Source organism: Pocillopora damicornis, chromosome 9, assembly GCF_964200805.1.
Source record: "Pocillopora damicornis chromosome 9, jaPocDami1.2, whole genome shotgun sequence".
NCBI lineage: Eukaryota > Metazoa > Cnidaria > Anthozoa > Scleractinia > Pocilloporidae > Pocillopora > Pocillopora damicornis.
Genome location: NC_142678.1, coordinates 16,996,282 through 17,015,815, shown reverse-complemented (window position 1 = coordinate 17,015,815; position 19,534 = coordinate 16,996,282). Strand labels below are relative to the sequence as shown.

Sequence of the window (19,534 nt, the reverse complement as noted above, 5' to 3'; positions counted from 1 at the left end):
TCCATCAATTTCAGTGCTTCGGAGTCACGCAAATTGCCATGAGTAGTGCGCAATATGTGACAACAATCAACGTGAACAGCGGTTACGTTTTAAGTTTATCAGCGGTTAAAAGGTCGCTAAAGCCTTTTAATAATTGCCAAAACGAGAATCGTTTGATTTGTCTTCATGCTCTGATTTTGGCTAAACGAAACACCTTGGTGTAGAAAGTGATTAAAAAATTAATCAAACAAACAGACAAAAATAAAAAATGAAAAAACCAAATAACCGGAAAAAAAAAAAAAAAGACCAACCAGAAATCAAGAAGAACAAGAAATCAACTCATCTACCTCACAATCGCCCCTTGATGTAATTGACTTTAACAAGGCTGGTATTTCGGGAGTGTGTCGGTGAACTGGAAAAATGTAAGTTGATTGTCGTTATTTTGCTGCCGATCTGACGGGCCCAAAGGGTCGTTATGTCCTTGGTAGCAAAGATGTCTGTGTGGCAAAAAGCGTGGTATGCATTTTCACCAAGTTTTTCTGGCCTCTGATCTGTCTAGTTTTTGAATGTCGTATATCTTTTTTCAGCTGCGGCGAGGAGTCCAAGTGAGGCACCGCCATCCTCATCAAACACTGGTCTCATTGTAGGAATTGTTTTCGTTCTCCTTATTGTCCCAGTTGTGTTGGCAGCGGCCTACTTTATCTGGTGAGTCATTACATCACTTTTCCCCAGGCTCACTCCGCACCACGTCCAGTAACTTTCTGAGTAACGTGTTCTACTAAAAAGCCCCCCCCCCCCCCCCCCAAAAAAAAAAAAATTTCTGTCTACTCTGTCAAACTGATAAAATTGCTAACATCCACATTTACATCATCAGCGGCAGAAATCTTTGAATGCATTCTTAGACATGCGCTTGATACGAGCCTATGTATCCGCGAAAAAACGCAGTGACATTGGCGTTATTGAAATATTCACCGTTCATGCGAGCAACAAGGCGGTTGTTTTCAAATCTATTCACTTTGAAGAACGATAACTCAAAGCTGTTGTATATAGAATACTACAGGGGTGTTCCGGTAAATATCACTGTGACACAACCAAATTCCACCTTCCCTTCCCTCCCCCCCTCGGGCGTAACTAATGACCGGTCCTTTCCCCCCCCCCCCCTCTTGCATAAGAATAACACAAATTACTGAAGAAGTGATTTAAATTTTTTCTCTTACTGCTACAATAATCAGTGGAATCATGAAGGATGTCAATATTGAGTATACACCCCTGTGTTGCCTATTGTAGTTGGTATGGCACTTCTGTAGTCGTTGAGTACGATCCACAGTCAATTGAGCCTGTGTCATTGATTTTCGCAATATCTAACCTGATCTAAAAGGCTGATTTGATAAACGAATTCAAATTAATCAATTGAAACTGAAATAAGGGTTTGTGGTTGATGTTTGAATACAATTCTCTCTGTCGAAACGGAAATGAGAGTACTGTCAAGGAAGGAAAATGAAACAGGTTAAGGACTCGCTCAAGAAAAAAAAGACGAAGCAATAGCGAATATTTTCGACTATAATCCTTTGACAAGAATTTAAAAGTATGATCAACCTTTTAAAACAATGGTAAGCTACCTCTATCATTTTTTATTAAAGCTGAAATTTAACAAACCTATTTACTGGGAGTTTCCGTCTAGGTTCCAAGTGGAAGCTGCTCTTTCTCAATATTGAGCTGTAAGAAGTAACGCAATGCTATCTTTGATATATTTATTCATCATGTAGTTTATAGACATTCAAAAGAAATATAATCCTTGTCGTTTAGAGGAACACGTCTCTTTAAGCTTAGGAGGTATTCAAGTATTTGCACGCTGGATTTTATAAGCGAAAAACGAACGAAGAGCAAGCGAGGCATTAAGCAAACGAAAGAAATTCTACCAGAATGGACATTTACGTTGGAGTGCACTCAAATTGCTATACATAACCCACATTCATAAACTTTTGCTCTTTTTTTGCTTGACTTTGTTGTGATTGCAGGCAAAGAGTAATAATTGGTCATAAGTTGCATACTCCACATGTGGGTAATTGCCTTCTGATCTGTTTAATCTTCGGTTTCTGATAATATGACACCTGCTACGTTAAAAATTAATCGTATGTGTCTATAATCAAGTGAAGACATGTCTTGAATGATTTTTTTAAACTTTTTTTATTAGGAAGAAACGTTTCAAATCGGGCGGATCTTTGGATGACAGAGATGATTTCACCAACGGGCATCCGATGAGAATGAGAAAGAGCCGTAAACGACGTTCGCTTCAGAAACGCTTAATGGGAAGCACAGAATCCCTAAACAGATTGGACGAACTTGCAGCGAGCAGAGCAAGTAAGATTATTTGCTAGTCACTCTTCGTGATCGGTTATCGTCACGATTTTGCAAACGTTTTTTTTTTCTTTTTTCTCATTTTCATTTTTCCATTTGAATTGTTGTCTCGCTTTGTTGTGCTTAAATATCGTGCGATTCCCTTTGCTCCACGTTTTGTTAATTCCAAAACAGTACCCATTTTAAGTGTTTTTTTTCTAAGTAACATGATTTTTTAGGGAATACAAGTGTGAGTTTGGCAACCAGGCTGGCTCGGATCGCGGGACGAATTTGTCTTCTGTTCTCATAGTTGATTTCCACCCAATTATGTAGCGGAGAGTGCAGCCCGATATACTGTTCTCACCAAGAAATTCAGCGTGCTTACCGAGATGAATCAGTGATGCCTGATCTTTCAGTTCTCGCTCCTTTAACCGCGTATGGGCAATTTTACAGTCACCACTTAAATGTTTTTATTATATCCACGTACCTGCTGTGCGTCAGAAATTATGTGCGACTGATTTTAAACTTTGATCTTACTTTTGTTTATGAACACCGGCCCTTTTCTGAGCGCCGTACATTAAGTCCACGTGATATTTTCCTTAACTTTTTTTACGCTATTTGCGTAATACAGCCTATCATAGTTCAAATGCCGAAGACCTTACGTAAACCAGCCTTTCTGTTATTTACAAGGGCGTCATCCTGTTCCAATTGATGACTTTGAAAGACACGTGGAGCGAATGCACATGGATGGTGATCATGGCTTCTCTGAGGAATATTTGGTACAAGTAGTTCGTTTCATACTTTGTCTCTGTTTTGCGTTTTCTTCCGGCAAGCGATTACCATTTGCTGTTTTGACTCTTCTTAGGTACCAGTCACTTTTTGTCGCCTTTGGGGGAGGGGGCAAATTATTATTTTTTTTGGCGGGGGGGGGGGGTCATTTGATTTTCAGGAAGGAACAGAGCGGCGGGATCAGTCATCGCCAACAGATTATAAGTGCCAATGAAGGGGATCATAAGAATAGTACAGACCCAGCCTTCCTCCAGTCCCCCATTTCCCCACCTTCCCCCCCCCGTAATAAGTAGTGACCCTAACTGTTCTAACTCTTCTTCTACAGCTCGTTCAACCGGAAGAGGAGTTCTCCTTTCAGCACTTTTTGAATCCTACAAACAAGTTCAAAAACAGATACGCTAACATTGTAGCATGTAGGTTTTTTTTAAAGATATTAATTCCTTTCCTGTTATTCCTTTCTTCCTTAGTCATAATTTATTGTTCTTGTTTACAAAAGAGAGAAAAGGTGACAATTTAAGTTTTTTCTATGCAGACGATCACACTAGAGTGCTCCTGAACCCGATTGATGGTGTGGCGGGGTCTGACTATATTAACGCAAGTTTCATCGATGTAAGTTTCCATTATTTCTTTGTAAGCTTTACATCATTAAGAGCGTTTTATAACAAAGTAGTGTGAGGAAAGTCATGTCAAGTAATGGCAGGGCTGCAATTTGGAATAAACACTTCTAGATCATCAGGTTGACCCCCAAATAACGCCAAACCTTTTTCAAGGCTGGCTTCTCGAGTTAAAAAAAAACAAAACAAAACAAGAAACGCTGGCTATTGTGGTGAAGTGCTGGAAATAAATATTCTCTCAACTGGGGAGGTAATTAGTTATTTCGTCTGTGGGTAAAATATATTATTTCTTATTTGTTTGTTGTTGTTTTTTTTTTCATTTATTGTCAGGGCTACAACCGACAGCGAGCTTACATTGCGGCCCAAGGTATGTTAATATTAACATAAATATTAAAAAATGATAATAAAGAAGATCTGCACTGAAGATAGCCAGAAGAAAAAGTGGTGCAGCAATAATAAGGAAAAGGACATTTGTTTGTTTATTTTTAGACGGTTAAGAATATATGAAGATCATATATTTGAACTGCGGATAAAGACATGAATGAAAGTGATCTTCGCAGTGATGTGCACTACTTAGGCAGTAGTGAAAATAAGGCCTGAAAAAAAAAAAAAAAATTCAGGCCTGTACGGGATTTGAACCCATGACCTCTGCGATACCGGTGCAGCGCTCTACCAACTGAGTTAACAAGCCAACTGGAAGCTGGTCATGATGGTGGTTCTAAATAAACCCGTGAAGTGATGAATAGACGGTTAAGAATATATGAAGATCATATATTTGAACTGCGGATAAAGACATGAATGAAAGTGATCTTCGCAGTGATGTGCACTACTTAGACAGTAGTGAAAATAAGGCCTAAATAAGGGTTCAAATCCCGTACAGGCCTGAATTTTTTTTTTTTTTTTTTCAGGCCTTATTTTCACTACTGCCTAAGTAGTGCACATCACTGCGAAGATCACTTTCATTCATGTCTTTATCCGCAGTTCGAATATATGATCTTCATATATTCTTAACCGTCTATTCATCACTTCACGGGTTTATTTAGAACCACCATCATGACCAGCTCCCAGTTGGCTTGTTAGCTCAGTTGGTAGAGCGCTGCACCGGTATCGCAGAGGTCATGGGTTCAAATCCCGTACAGGCCTGAATTTTTTTCAGGCCTTATTTTCACTACTGCTTATGTAGTGCACATCACTGCGAAGATCACTTTCATTCATGTTTATTTTTGTTGGTGTTATGATTATGTTTACGTTTTGTTGTTGCATTTTTCCTCTAACTGTTTTGACTAGGTTAGTTAACCACAGGTTGCTTATCTTATCTTACAATATTAATACAATATTAATACAATATCAACCAGATGAGTAATGAGAATAAAATAAATATAAATTTGGTGATAATTAGTTAATCCAATACTAAATTCTCTGAAGTAACATTATAACAATTGTAAGGTTGGCTGTAAGGAGAATTTCAAATTTGATCTGGGAGTTAAAGAGTTAACATACTGTACACTTTTTTAACATTTTTGCTCTAGGTCCGCTTATGGAAACGTTCGATGATTTCTGGCGCATGATGTGGGAACAAATGTGTTCAGTCATCATCATGCTGACAAAATTAGAGGAGAGGGGAAGGGTGAGTAAAGATAACAGCAGAAATGAGAACGATAACAACATAACACTCTGTGCCTCAATGATATCTGTCTATTTGTTGTATCACGCAATGCTGTGTTTTTATTATTTAGCGGAAGTGTGACCAGTACTGGCCTGAACGTGGTACAAGAAAGTACGGTCAAGTTCAAGTGACTTTGAAAGAAACTCTTAACATGTCCCACTACACTGTGAGAAAAATGGTGATGTCTCATAAACTGGTAAGATGACATTTTTCTGATAACTATCAGTTTTAACTCGTTAAGCAAATTTTCCAGGAAACACACGAGAAAAAGTACACTTGCCATTGAGAGAGGGGGTTCTTTCTTAACATAACACCAGATTCATATAATTTATTTACAACTGGCGTTGTGAACTTTAAAGAGAATATTTGAATATTAGATATTAAGATTGTGGAATGAAGAGTTTAATGGGTGATAGATCATTGTAGTTTCATGGGCACATTATAGCTTCTTGTGATAAAATAATATCCTTATAATTTAAAATTTTTCTTCTGTCCAGTTTCCCGAAGACGAACGTGAAGTGAAACAGTTCCATTTTACAGCTTGGCCTGACCACGGTGTACCGTCTCACCCCACCCCGCTACTCTCTTTGGTGCGTCACGCTTACGTCAGTAATCGTGAGTCTGTTGGACCCATGGTAGTGCATTGCAGGTAACGTGTTACCGAAAAGCTCAAACATTTTCTCGGGAGGTGTTCGCTTTTGAATTAGCAATTTAATCATGTATATTTGTACTGTAAGACGAGACAGAAAGATAAAGGTTCTATTCTTAAGCTATGAGTACGTGGCCTTGATCAATTTCCCTTTTGTTTTACTCTTACAGTGCGGGTGTTGGTCGTACAGGAACATTTATTACCTTGGATGTGATGTTACAGAGAATAAGCCAAGAGGATAGCATTGACGTGTTTGGTTTTGTCCGTCAGATGAGGTTTCAGAGGAACTTCATGGTGCAAACTGAGGTAAGTGTGATCCACCTTAAGACTTTTTTTCTCTTTTTTTTATTTGAGTCACCAGTAGAACTGGAAAATGAAGTTATACTTGATTTTACTTATTAAGCCTAAACACCTTCTCTTACGTTACTTCGCACGAGTTTGATATCTGTATTCAAAACATCTTAGCCTGCAAAATGTACATAGTTTGGTCGAATTCTCTGTTGCTATTTCTCTCCTTTTAGGCGCAGTACGTGTTTATTCACGATGCCCTCCTAGAAGCCATTACCTGCGGAGTAACTGAAGTCGAGGCCAAAGACCTTGGTACTCGCATACGGGAACTTCGACAGGTCGATCAAGAAACCGGTTACACCTACCTGGAAAACGAGTTTTGCCGGCTGGCTAAAGAAGAAAACCACCCAATCGCATTCAAGAGCGCCAGTCTGAATTGCAATGCTTCAAAGAATCGCTACGCAAATATTCTTCCTTGTGAGTAACCTCCTTGTCAATATCTGCCAAAATTAGTTTTGTTCATAAACTTTTCCATAGAAACCAAGTGTCATCGGAACCGATAACTGAGTGTGGGCCGTGTGAACGTTTACAACAAACTGTTCTGAAGCGTTTGGTGGTTTCAAAAGGTGTTTAAGACTTGCCTGCCCTGATGCACATTTTTCAAGCGCTTTTTTCAGTTCCACTTGTGTATGTTTTTAGAACTGACTATATGAGTGTCGTCTTTTTCAGTCGAAAGCACTCGAGTACATTTGAAAATGAGGCCGGGAGAAATGGGCTCTGACTACATAAACGCGAATTACATTGATGTAAGTAATCTAATGATAAGTTAGTTTGATAATTTGTGGACAGATATCAAACTTCGCTTATTGTTATGGTTTGATTCGTTTTAAGACACTGGCATATTCGTTATTTTCTGGGACCTTTTTATCGAATGGATTAAATCGCGCCCGGCAAGTGTCGAGTTCAGGCGAGAATTTTTTAGTGGAGCAACTTTTACTAGGGGTGATATCATAAGGTATTAATTAGCTCAAGAGATGTGAAGACATATGATATAATTTTATTTCAGCTTATTCACTGATGGTCTCGTCGCTTTACCCATAGCAGAGTTTTCAATAAAGGCCAGTTACCAGCAGTTTACTGCGCCTTAAGACCTTTGAACCCTTTCCGCCTTAACATCAGTATGCATATTCTCCATACTGTTTCCTATACAATCCTTAAGGTGCTGACGAGGAGAATTTGTTTCATAATCCAGAACTTCTCTAGTTGGTGATCATTTCCTTTATTCTCATGACCTTAAAGAGTGATTTGGGGTTGATATTGCAAGGAGAAATTAGATGCTGGTCACTCTAAGGGGTTAAAGGGTTAACTACCGTCTGTTTAGCCTGCGAGCAGGCTCTTGTGTTGGGGTTTCGCCTCTTACCGGGGGACCCCTTTACCGGGCCAAGCCGCCTATTACACCACCGACAGCCACTTATGGAAACATTTATTGAAATCCCTGCCATAGGTTTTCAGGACTACCATTATCTAGTGTCGCTCGGTTTAGTTGTTCCAAAGGCTTTTAACGCCTTAAGTAAGTTACAAGTGAGTCACTTTGTGTCTCTTTACCCTAAAATATCCGCTTGTTGCTTTTTCATGTTGTAAGTCTGTTTGTTTGTCGACGAACAATCAAAACCGGTAATTGTGTTCTCAAATAAAAGAAGCTCTGCAAAAAGCGAATTTCAAAGCACCACATTCATTCAGGTTGTTTGGGAAAAACTAGCGTCTGGAACGTTCCCTTCGTTTTTTCCTCGTTTCATGACAAAAGTTCGTTTCATTGCTGCATCATTAGGGTTACTGCCAACCAAGAGCGTACGTGGCAACTCAAGCCCCAGTCCCAGATACGTTTGAAGATTTCTGGCGCCTGATATGGGAACAGGAATCTGCAGCTATTGTGATGCTAACTAGAGAGGAAGAGGCAGGAAAGGTAAGAGCTAAAAGTGTGAGTGGTAACTTCCAAGGAAGAAAGGTTAAGTCAACAATGGGGAAAATTGTATTAGTCGAAGCCCGTACATAGCGCCGTTCAATAGCGTCTGTGAGCCATATTTATTACTCCCTCGTTTTATTTAAAGTAAGCTCGACTGAAGCGAACAAACGGGCGCTAGCGAGAGTCCCACCAATGTGCGCTGAGCGCAAGTTTCAATTTTATTTACTATGATCACCATATAAATTCTCCACCCGCATGTGATTTGAAAACCGAATTGGAAACTGCGCTCAGAAAAGACTTAATTCGTCATAGAGGCATAGGGAATTAAGCAGTTTAAGAGGACTTGCACTGCAAATAAATCATCAGCCTGTCATTCTTGAGTCAGTCATTAAAGTGAGTTAGTCAGACAGTCAGAGATGCCATTCCGTTTTTCACCCATTTAGCAGTCAGTCATGTATTCGGTCGGTTAGTCAGTTCGTGAGTCCGTTCATCAGTCACATAGTCAATCAAGTCTGTCAATCAGTGAGGTCAGTCGGGCAATGGTTCAGATCAGTCAGATCAGTCAAATCAGTCAGCTTTTCCGGTCACCCCGTCAGCCCGCCAACCTGCTAGTTCATATTCAGTCCGTCGGTACGTTCGCTCGTCCAGAGGTCATCTGCTAGCAGTCAGTCAGGCAGTCGGTGAGTCAATTAGTCAGTTAGCTTGCCAGGTTTTGAATTAATGCGAAAAAGGAGTTGAATTATGCTTTCTGTTGCTTTTTTCTGTCAGGTGAAATGTCACCATTACTGGCCTTCAGAGGGATCTCGGTTGTACGGCGTCATTCTTGTGGAGTTAATAGAGGAAAACTCGTTTGCTGATTATATTACCAGGAAGTTTAAACTCACACATACGGAGGTATAGAAGTTCCAAAAAATTGATTTTTTTGTCTTAGTTGATTTATGTTAAGGGTTGGTTTTGGGGGGGGGGGGGAGGGGGGAAGGCGGTTGATTTGTCAGGTTGATTTGTTTCAGTATTTAGAACCATCTCGATCTCTATCTTACAGGAGAAGAACTCGCACACTGTGTGTCAGTTCCAGTACACAGACTGGCCGGACACTGGACTCCCGGACTCTGGAGTGGGAATAGTGGATCTGATCGGTCAAGTACAGAAATGGCAGCAACAGAGTGGAAATACAGCCATCGTGATACACTGCAGGTAAGAATGAAGCAGAATAAGGGCTACAGAAAACTGTTTACTTATATGCCAACTAGCTTTGATGTTTATGCTGCAGAAAGCTGCGATATTTTAGTCTTGTCTTGAAGTGTGACACAAAGTCGACTAGATGGCTTCATGTCCAATTTTAAGTGTTCAATTTCCAAAAAATTGTTCTCAGAGTTTGAAATCTAAGAAATAAAAAGCAAAGTTACGAAATGCAAGAATTGCCATCTTGATTCCCCCTACCCTGAATCCCAGGCTTAGTCAGCAGCATTTAAATCACAAACCGCTGATAGGTCGTTAAGGTATGAACTCGCTACCCTTTTAGGAAAGCTTCCCCGTATAGGCTCTAATGGACAGTCCCATCACTCTCCCTTCCCGGAAGGGAACACTAAGTTGCAAACTCCTAAGATGAAACTTGCTCACCTCACTTATGTCATCAGTGGTGGTGTCGGCCGTACGGGCGTGTTCTGTGGGATCAGCATCATGATAGAGCGCCTCAAGGCTGAAGGAGTGATTGACGTGTTCCAAACGGTTCAAGCTATGAGGCTCCAGAGACCTGCCATGGTGCAGACTACGGTAAGACGTAAAGATCTATTACAATAACTGCGAAAGAACTTAAGAGCTACTTTATGTAACAAAATACGCACAACTCGATCTCCCAAAAATGTTCTTGTCCTGTTTTTTGCTCCATGTCAAGTACAAGCCTTTAACAACGATTGCACGCCGTAAATTTACATCTTGACTTGTACATCTTTTAAATATTTTTTTTTTACGCTATCTTGTTTCTATTGTTACCTAGCAAACCATTCTTTTTTTCTGATAAAATCGCGCACGCTAGGTATTGATCTGGTCCTCTCTTCTTCTTTTTTGATTGTTTATTGTGTTTTCTCTTTTTCCCTCTTTTTTTCGGAGAGGTTGGGGCGATTAGATTTATCTACTTCCTTTTCCTTGTATATAGTCGCTCCTGTGGAAAGCTGTGCAGAACGAAATGATTTTGTTTTACCAACTAAACTGATAATGTAAATTGGTCACCGTCAGGTGAAGAATTTTTAAAGCTGTCGTCTCGAGCGTCAGCCCTCCGTCATTCGCTCTGACGAAGGGCTGACACTCGAAACGTCATCTTTTCTACGGTGGCCAAGTTAAATTATAAACGCAGTTGATAACATCAAATTGTCTTGCAAAACTCCTACCTACGCAGCACCACACTTTCTTTAGAAACTTGCCCCCTTTCTTTATTCTTAGCCTCGTTTCCATGTTAGCGAATTTCTGACATGCGTGGTTCTCGTCTTCAGAAATTAATTTGGATTGGCCCTATATAAGAAAATGTTAGTCGTAAGGTCATAAGTATTGTGGCAAAGTTTCTTGCTTTTATCATTAATTTGAAAAATTCAGTGTTTTTTCGGTCGATAACCGCTGAGAGTGAGGTCGCCTTCAAATTTGCCGCCTCATCGGTTTGAATAATTTATAATGTCAGCATTTGCCCCATGGATTTTATTTACCAACGTTTTCCTTCCTTTTTTTTCTTGTAGGAGCAGTATGAATTTTGCTACACAACGTTGCAAGAGTATTTAGATTCCTTTGATTTATACGCCAATTTCCAGTGAACTTCTACCGCGCAATTTTTTCTACAAGCGTAGAATGACAATAGATGGGTCATCTCAAGGGACACATTGATTCAAAACCAAGGGAATTGAAGGATAATTCATTTGTTGAGCTTGGCCAAGTTCATTACTCAATATTTTGAACGCCAAACAAATTGGTGGTAGTAAGAGTACTAAATCTTTTCGTGAGAATAAATTGGGGTCACAGAACGTGAATAATAGAGGAAAAAAATGAAGGTAATTTTTTCTACATGTTATCTATTTTTATACCAATTTTAGATCTCAGAGCGTTTGTCTTACTTCCTCGATATTTTATATAGACTGTAGTCTTTATTTAGAAATATACGTAAAATGATGGAAGGAAATTCCATTTGAGACCAAACGAAACTCGAAAGAAGTTCTTCGATCAAAAATAAAAAGGATTGATGATAATAGGGGGGCTGTGATTGCAATAAAGTGAAATAAAGATTTTTACGATGGGAGGGCTGATGAAGGAAAGAGTTCACCCTTTAATTGTTAAGAACTGATGAGTAAGTCTCATTCCTTGCTACTATATTTTCCTTATGAATTAGTGATCAGAATTTGGTAATTTTTTAAAATAATCTAGGCTATTAATTGATGAGTATGTCTTTTCTCGTCGTTTTCTTGAGGGAAAATGTATTTGAATTGTTGGGAAAGTTTACATGGGAATCACTTGTGAGATGAAGTGAATGCCCACTGGCGCCTTTTCTCTGATTGCATGGATAACGCGTGTGAGCGTAGTAAAATAGACAGAATGCATGAATGGTTTTTGAAATTAAATTTAGCTTCCCGTGATCCTGCAGGACAGGTAATCTTACGGGTACTCGAAACGGGTGAAAATGAAACTTAAAATTTGCAGAATACCAGCCACGCGTGGCAGTATGCGCCTCACGCGTGGCAGAGCAAGATTATCGCGAACGAGAACCACGCGATAGGCGAAACAAAATGTTGGTCATGATTTTCCATAAACTTGTTAAACAAAAGACATATGTCTTAAATGTGGCAACAATTATTACTACAGTAGCACAAAGGGTTTTTTTTTAAAATTTTATGCGCTTCATTACACTTCACATGAAATTTCAGCTGTGCTGTAATTTTTGATAGAAATCTAGTTTCATTGATATTTTTAAACTGTTTTCATAATCTTTGTTTGTCAGCGCTGCATTTGCTACTCTGTTCTGTGTCACATCTTTTTGTTGTGAACGATTGTGCTCAATTTTAGTTTTCAGTTTTTTGTGATTCCTTCCCCAAAGTACTCAAAGATTGGTGATTATAGGTGATTATAACACTTTTGATGAATACCGAAATGAGAGAATTGTCATTTTTTAGAGCATGTTAACGATGTGAAAGAGTAAATCTCTTCTACCGGTCTCACGAGTCACACGGAATTTTTTTATTACAATAATTTACATGATATGAATAGTTTAATATTAAAAACTATTTTGCGATTTTAGAGAGTTCTTGACGACAAAATAAATATTAAGTGAGTTCTTGTTTGTGGCATCTGTCTTCTTTTTCTGTGTGTGTTAGATCCTGAGCGTCACAGCATTACTGAACTCAATTTCCGTTCCTGGGAGGCTCACAGATCATGGAAAGTGATATTAACGTGGTCACCCAAATTGTCAGACATTTACGACAGATAACGGTGGATTAAATATCACATTTCTTCTGCTCGTTTTATCAGTGACGGATATAACACCGACCTTAAATCGAATCCAATTCGATGTTCTAATTCAGAAAATGTCTCTCAGAAGAAAAACCTCAGTCAAGTCTTGCCATGAAGTGGATAGTCAATTTGTGCGATGTTTTGTAATTGCTCTAATTTTCGTTCCTTAGTTGTTCTTTTTAAGTTTTTTTGGTTGCGTTTTTATGCGTTTTTTGGTCCGCTCCTTTTTTAGAATATTTTCTTGTATATATTTGTGTTTTTCGTTGATCGAGATTCTCTGTAGAATGAATTGATGTCGTTGAATACGATGACGTATTTACATTAGAAATTATATGTCATCACAAGAAATGTCTTCGGAAGACTTTGCTCAAACTGATATCGAAACTGTGACAGTTTGCTGTATTACGTACATGGACGCCTTGGCAAACTCTTAAATGATTGCCCGCCGGTGTCAGTTTGTTTTACTTTCAAGAGTGGAGATATCAAAAAAGGTAATCAGAATTGTTACTATCTGCCGGCATATGTCAAATACTACAAATTGAATGCTTTTCGAATCACAAAAACGTGAAAATATCAGATTTTGCTATGATAATTGCGTAGAATTATTAGCGACGTGTTTTACGCGTTTTAAGTGTCATTCAATCCTACTTCTTGCAAAATAATTTTTAAGTGGCTTACAATATTTCACTGATTTTACCCATTTCTAATTACTGTTGTCAGATTTTTAATCGTTTTTCGTCAATGGGCAAGGCAGATATCTTGATGTTGCATCCTCTATTTACTTAGGAAAAGTTTTGCGGTCAAAAGAGCGCATGCAAATTTCAACACCTGTACGCCGTTACCGACTTCATAAAAAGGAATTTATTTTTTCTTCTAAGGAGGATTCTTGATGGATAGTTCTACGTATTTTCCGCCTCTGGCTCATGGATCTCCTGTGTTCACAGTCCTCGGGGTCGCGGTTGTATTTCTTATAATCATTTTCGGACTCGTTGGTAACTTCGGCATTTGTGCTATGGTTTATACCCATCGTCATTTACAAACAATACCGAACTACCTGATTGTAAACCTTAGTGTGTCAGATCTTCTCCGGATTTTTTTCACTCTCTCTGTCTCTGCGGGTGTTCTTATTAAAAGGCGATGGGTTTTTGGCGACGCGTTTTGTCATGTAAACGGTTCCTACACCCTCGTATTCCTGGTTGCTTCTCTTATGTCGGTGACGCTCATAAGTGTGAACAGATACTTTTTAATCGTGCGAGCAAACGAAAGCTCTACGTTTTTCAGTCTGCGACGGACCAAAGTTATGCTTTTCACTCTTTGGTTTCTGGCCGTCTTCATTGCCATTCCGCCAATTTTAGGGTGGGGCCACTACGGTTTCTTCGCCTCACGCGCGACTTGTTTTATAGCAGTGGGAAGCAGTTACTCATACACAAGTTTTCTAGTGATAACATTCATCACAACACCGTTCTCTGTGCTCATCTGGTGTTACGTGAAGATCTACAAAGCCATGAAGAGGAGCAAAAACCGTGTTGAATGCATCCGAACACTACCAGTCAACATTAGTTCGGAAAACGCCGAAAGATTGAAGAAAGAGGTAGGTTGGAATTCGTCTTAATTTGAAACTTTGTACTCGTATTTGTTAAATAAATTCAGAGATCGTTCGCGTCACGCTATCTCGCGCTCTCGATATCACAAAAACCACATGTACTAACAAGTGGATGTAGGTCCTGAGATATCTGTATCTTTTTTACCTTTGATTTTGATTATTACGAGTTACTTATTTATATTAAAAGAGGCTTTTCGCTAATTTTTCGTTGAGGTCATCGACAAAATGCGAGAGTTTTACTATATTCGAAAGCCTGTCCTAAATTTGATTGCTTGTTAGTCCAAGACAAACAGTTAATGTTACTGTGTTAATTTTCAAGAAAGTTTATCTTTGATTTTTTTTTTCAAGATAAGAGGAGAAATGAGACAAGATATGATTAAAGTGTAAGAAGCTTTTAAAAATCTTCTAAGAGAGAGAACCTAAATGAACCATTCTTTTGTTTCACAAATGTGCCTGGAAATACAGGATTTCGTTGAAAGCAAGCGGCTTTTTTGTGAAGCTTATCGTCGAAGAAAAAAAAAAAGGCAGGTGATTTGTTAATAACCAATGCGGTATATATTTCAAGTTGTGTCAAACCAGAAGTTTACCAGTTCCACTGAAATATTCTTTCGAATTTTGCTAATCGTTTTTCCCTCGCTTTTCCTTTTGCTTTATTCCGCCTGAACTCCAACAAGTACGAAATTTTGTTAATTATGACAAATCAGAATTTCAAAAGTGTAATAAAACGAATTTGAAGATATTGAACGGGATTAGTACATTACATAATTTTTATCTGGATAAAACTACGAAGAGGAATTGGGAATGTGGGTGGAGGGGGGGGGGGGTTAAGGAGTGGTGGAGGGGGGGAGGGAGGGCGGGGAAGGTGGCTTAATTTTACCATTATGGATTTAAACTTGAAAAGGAGCCCATAGCGAACTGTTGACGAGATCGAACTCTTAAAATGGGTGGCTCCGTCCGGGGGAAAGGAAACATCGACATAGAAAATTATGAAGAGGTTTCTGAGAAGCAGTTATCATTAAATATACTTTCCTCTCTTGTTAGTACGGGTGCCATGTAAAAACCCTTTTTACGTGAGTTAAGACTGATTATCCTAGGTCAACGATTTGTAAAAATCAACATACTGAGTTCAAACAGGAGCCCATTACCTAATGGGCTCCGGGTTCAAACAGGTAACAGTACTAATTTAAAGATTCTATTGCAATATTTTTTGCATTCTTTCTATTTTGGCTTTTCCAGGTTAATGTTGCCAAGACAGTCCTCTTGCTGATTGGCGTATACATCATCACGTGGATTCCGATCTGCGTTATTCACTTTCTACGTGTGGCCCGTATCGGAAACATTCCAGACTCAGTTGACCTGTCAGCGGCTTTCCTCATGAGTTTAAGTTGCGTGACAAACCCTTGGATCTATGGCTTCAGGCACACTCAATTCCGTGACCAGGTCAGAAGGCTGTTATGTATGAAAACTCATGTGAGAGATGTGGAAGTGCAACCAAGTCGCCAATAGAGTTTGCTGGCAAAGGTTTTTACCGTAATCACTCCTAATCCGATATACATTGTGTAGCGCCTTGATTCTGTCAAAGAGATGCCCCTTATCCAACAATTTTTTTAGTTTAGTAATACCCCAAAGAAACAACTGTTGTCATCAGAGATATATTTTACTCTCCGTTTTGTCCAATCACACTCATTTTTTTGTTTCTGGGAGGTTGGAGGGGCGGAGTGAATAACAATTTCAAGAGAGGCTACGAAACTGGACTGCCGAACATTTCTTTGTGCCTTGTTACGTGAACTTTTAGGGAAGCATTAAGATCGATCGCGGCTTATTTTCCTGAACTCGTCACATGATACCAAATTTCAAAGGAGTAGTAATTTATTGTGTGTCGTGGAAGGTTTTCATCTTTATTTATCAATTCACAACCATCGTGACGATCGTGAAAGACTAAGAGCAATGGACACTACAAGTATGAAGCTAATGAAAGCTTAGAAAAGGCATCCATCTGTCGGGATTCATGTATTTTCATTCGTAACCTTACAGAACTGTATTAGCCATACTCTTAGATATCACACTGAAAATTAACCCTTGTACTGAAAATAAACAGCTTCTTGTAATCGCAAGGGTCTTAAAACTAAGAGTTGAACGTGATTTCTAAATCGTTTCTCGACCACAACCTGTTCAAACGAATATCAGTCTAGCGTTTTACGCACCCTAAAGAAGAACTTTGCTCCAGAAACTATAAAATCTCTATCTTCACCAATAAAAGGTACATAAGACAGTATGACACCTAGTCACGTTTTTTGATAACAAATATTGTTGAAATTGTTTTTTCCTTTGAAGCCGTTACTTTTCGCATAAATTACAATTTAGAATTGAAAGTACTTTACCGCAAATTTTACCAAGAAATAAAATTTAAAATAAACTATACTGTGTGATTTTTCTTAATGGAGTCTACAGTTTATCCTACGTAAAGAAATCTTTAATACATTTCCCCTCCTTTAGGTAAAGACTGGTGACAACCAGGATATTAAAAGACGCGAGGAAATCAGGGCTCAAGCCTTAATTTCCTTTCTCTGAAAGTTTTAATTGAAAGATTCATTAGAAATTTTCCAAAGAATACCTTGACACTTCCGTTGCCTAGACAACCGGGTCCAAAAGGATATTAGTGTCATGGAGCTAGCACAATATTTCTTTTATCCTTTGCAGTAATTTATTGTTCAAACTTGACCCAATTTCCCCCATGTAAGGTGCTCTCTTGTTTTCTCTTTCGGCAACCAGTGAAAAGAGGGCAATTTTTTGTCTAATATCGTCTCTTTATCTGAAGGAATACCGAAAAAACACTCAGGTAAGTTGCGCGAGAGTTTCTCAGGGCTTAAGATGAACCGCGACGTGTGTCTCAATTGTTGCTGTAGTTCTTTTCGTTCTTCTGTCATTCCTTTTCTTTATCCACTGATTTTTATCTCTGCATTTAAGTTGTGCAGTATGACTTGTCTCTAAGTTTCTCAATTTTTTGCATTACATTAAAATATTGAAAATCGCCAGTCACCGGCGACCTGCAACGTGGCACTGTGGATATGATCTCCGCCCACGAATCGATCATGTCAGGAATAACCCCGCACAGGAACAGCGAAGAAACATCACCATAAACCTTTCCTTTCCCCCTCTTTTTCTCCTTTCATTTCTGTTCTATTATTTTTTAAATCTAACTTACCCTTGTCTCTTCCGTATATTTTAACTTTCCATTTCAAATCCACATATCACTGAATTTTTCTTCTCACCCTATTAATAATTAACTCATTAATAAAACGTTCTAAAGTTTAGAGATAGAAACGACTACTTTTATCAATACCGCTCAAGCCCTTTTGTTCCCTCAAATGGTGAGTGTACAGCATTTTTTTTGCAATATTTATTCCTAGATAATGAAAACGGAAGAAGTTATGATTCGTTTTAAGCAGCCCTGTAAAATTAAAAATAAAGACAAGAAAATTATTTATTTCAAAGGCTTACTGTTCATTGGCCGACGCTAAATATGTGTTACAAGTCGTGCCTACGTCAAAATCAGTGATTGGTTGTTGTTTCCAATCCATATTCATGCAACTTGTCGTCAAAGTGTGAAGACATGTATGACGAGGTTCTGATAACGACGAGAATGAAGCGGGAAGAAGTTTGAAGAAACGTTCATGAGGAAATGGAAGTGTGTACTATTCTTCAGTAAGGGTAAATATTGTAATTTTGTTGGAAAATACGAGAGTGAAGTTACAGGATATTACCTTGGCGAGTTGCCACGTGCGCAAGTAGCTCAAATTCGAGAACAAGAAAAGAGCATTTTAGCCATAACTGAAGCCGAAAGTACGGAAAATTCGAAACTAGAAAGGCTATTAGAGTCATTTCGAAACCTTCAACACGTCTTAACTCTTGGACACGGCCACGTGCATGTAATCATTTTTTTTTCTCGGGTCTTGAGGGAGTTTAGCTCGGTAGAATTTGCAAGTGTGTGTCTTTGGGTTTTTCCACCTTTACGTGAGTTTAGTTAAATACTCGTTAGTAAAAATCCTTTACATGAGTTGAGTTAAACACTCGTCTGTAAAAATCATTTACTTGAGTTGAGTTAAACACTCGTCAGTAAAAATCCTTTACTTGAGTTAAGTTAAACATTCGTCAGTAAAAATCCTTTACTTGAGTTAAGTTAAACACTAGTCAGTAAAAATTCATCTCATTTCTCATCAGCATAATGTTTGTGTTATAGGTAATTGTCTTGGTGAGGAGGAAAAGAATGATGAAATTTCTCTTCAAAAGGAGAACTGGATCCACTGGATGAACGAGAAGATTCGACAGAGATAAGCATTTAAAATTATAATATATTTTTGGTAAAATGGTGACTGAACTATTGTCGATATCTATTTGAAAACTTCTCTGAATTGCATCCGATCAGATCTGTGAGTTGTCGGGATTGATGGAATAGATACACTTTGTTTTGCAAATCAACATACACGTATGGTGATAACAAATAAAATTTATGCAAATATAATTTGGTCATTCTTAAGGGAGGGAAAAGACAAATTTTTATTTTGAATCCATGGCCCTAGCTGCTTAATCTTAATTTCATGCATTCAAATGAATTGATGTCAAATTAAAAAATTTGTTGGAGTTACTGGAACTTAATTTCTTGAATTCAAATGACTCAGTAGTTCAAGTCACCATGCTATTTCACTACTTCAGTTGCTAGCTTTAACATGTCATCATCGACAATTTTAAAAAGTGTGTAGTTAGGTGGAACTGCAAGTCAATTAGGAAAAAAAATTCGTTCTCTACGATTTAAAATTTTAGTTTATTGAGAGAGGCACCAATTGGTTACCATATTAAAATTTGAATGAAAAAATTGAAAATTAATTCTTAGAAAAATTTGAGAAAAATAAAGTTATGGAACTTGTTCTTTGAATTAAGCTTAAGACCTAAGACACTTATCAATTGGGCTCCAAGATTTTCGCTCAAATTAGATGAGAAAAGTCTATGTCATCAAGAAGACCCTCGAAAAAGTGTTTCGAAGTGGGCGTTATCTAGTTGGAACATAACCACCGTATAATTTTAGCCTCAACCGCTATGACTTTTAGCAACCAGTCTCCTATACATTGTCTTGAATTAAGTATGAACGGTCATGTCAGTTGAT

At 38.4% G+C, this 19,534-nt stretch overlaps 2 protein-coding genes and 2 long non-coding RNA genes across 5 annotated transcripts in view; 3 read left to right on the top strand and 1 right to left on the bottom strand.

The window, feature by feature from the left end:
* LOC113686858 (receptor-type tyrosine-protein phosphatase S) overlaps positions 1 to 12,598 on the top strand; it is a 32,928-nt gene extending 20,330 nt beyond the window's left edge. For both annotated transcript variants that reach the window (XM_027204536.2, XM_089181293.1), the window contains 17 exons: positions 567 to 684; positions 2,174 to 2,340; positions 3,007 to 3,095; positions 3,431 to 3,518; positions 3,638 to 3,714; positions 4,050 to 4,086; positions 5,249 to 5,346; positions 5,456 to 5,581; positions 5,883 to 6,034; positions 6,205 to 6,340; positions 6,556 to 6,799; positions 7,052 to 7,128; positions 8,151 to 8,285; positions 9,054 to 9,179; positions 9,328 to 9,479; positions 9,923 to 10,058; positions 11,012 to 12,598. In XM_027204536.2, coding sequence (XP_027060337.2) covers positions 567 to 684; positions 2,174 to 2,340; positions 3,007 to 3,095; positions 3,431 to 3,518; positions 3,638 to 3,714; positions 4,050 to 4,086; positions 5,249 to 5,346; positions 5,456 to 5,581; positions 5,883 to 6,034; positions 6,205 to 6,340; positions 6,556 to 6,799; positions 7,052 to 7,128; positions 8,151 to 8,285; positions 9,054 to 9,179; positions 9,328 to 9,479; positions 9,923 to 10,058; positions 11,012 to 11,086 — 2,033 coding nt within the window. In that variant the 3' untranslated portion in view covers positions 11,087 to 12,598. The remainder of the gene's footprint in view (positions 1 to 566; positions 685 to 2,173; positions 2,341 to 3,006; positions 3,096 to 3,430; positions 3,519 to 3,637; positions 3,715 to 4,049; positions 4,087 to 5,248; positions 5,347 to 5,455; positions 5,582 to 5,882; positions 6,035 to 6,204; positions 6,341 to 6,555; positions 6,800 to 7,051; positions 7,129 to 8,150; positions 8,286 to 9,053; positions 9,180 to 9,327; positions 9,480 to 9,922; positions 10,059 to 11,011) is intronic.
* On the bottom strand, positions 89 to 2,842 carry LOC149040419 (uncharacterized). The gene is made up of 3 exons (XR_016179500.1): positions 2,702 to 2,842; positions 1,636 to 1,695; positions 89 to 757 (listed from the first exon to the last, which is right to left on the bottom strand). It is a non-coding gene; the product is annotated as an uncharacterized LOC149040419 (long non-coding RNA).
* A 523-nt stretch (positions 12,599 to 13,121) lies between the features above and the next one.
* On the top strand, positions 13,122 to 16,792 carry LOC113686864 (melanopsin-B-like). The gene is made up of 3 exons (XM_089181298.1): positions 13,122 to 13,261; positions 13,649 to 14,361; positions 15,610 to 16,792. Exons 2-3 carry the CDS (start codon positions 13,660 to 13,662, stop codon positions 15,877 to 15,879), a joined length of 972 nt encoding a protein of 323 aa, XP_089037424.1. The 5' UTR covers positions 13,122 to 13,261; positions 13,649 to 13,659; the 3' UTR covers positions 15,880 to 16,792.
* A 294-nt stretch (positions 16,793 to 17,086) lies between these two features.
* On the top strand, positions 17,087 to 18,745 carry LOC149040418 (uncharacterized). The gene is made up of 3 exons (XR_016179499.1): positions 17,087 to 17,212; positions 17,978 to 18,084; positions 18,614 to 18,745. It is a non-coding gene; the product is annotated as an uncharacterized LOC149040418 (long non-coding RNA).
* The last annotated feature ends 789 nt before the right edge of the window (positions 18,746 to 19,534 follow it).

Bases quoted from the DNA above. Each gene is read 5' to 3' on its own strand.
- LOC113686864 (XM_089181298.1), top strand. From the start codon at position 13,660: ATGGATAGTTCTACGTATTTTCCGCCTCTGGCTCATGGATCTCCTGTG. The intron at 14,362-15,609 runs GTAGGTTGGAAT...TGGCTTTTCCAG, and splicing joins CCGAAAGATTGAAGAAAGAG to GTTAATGTTGCCAAGACAGT.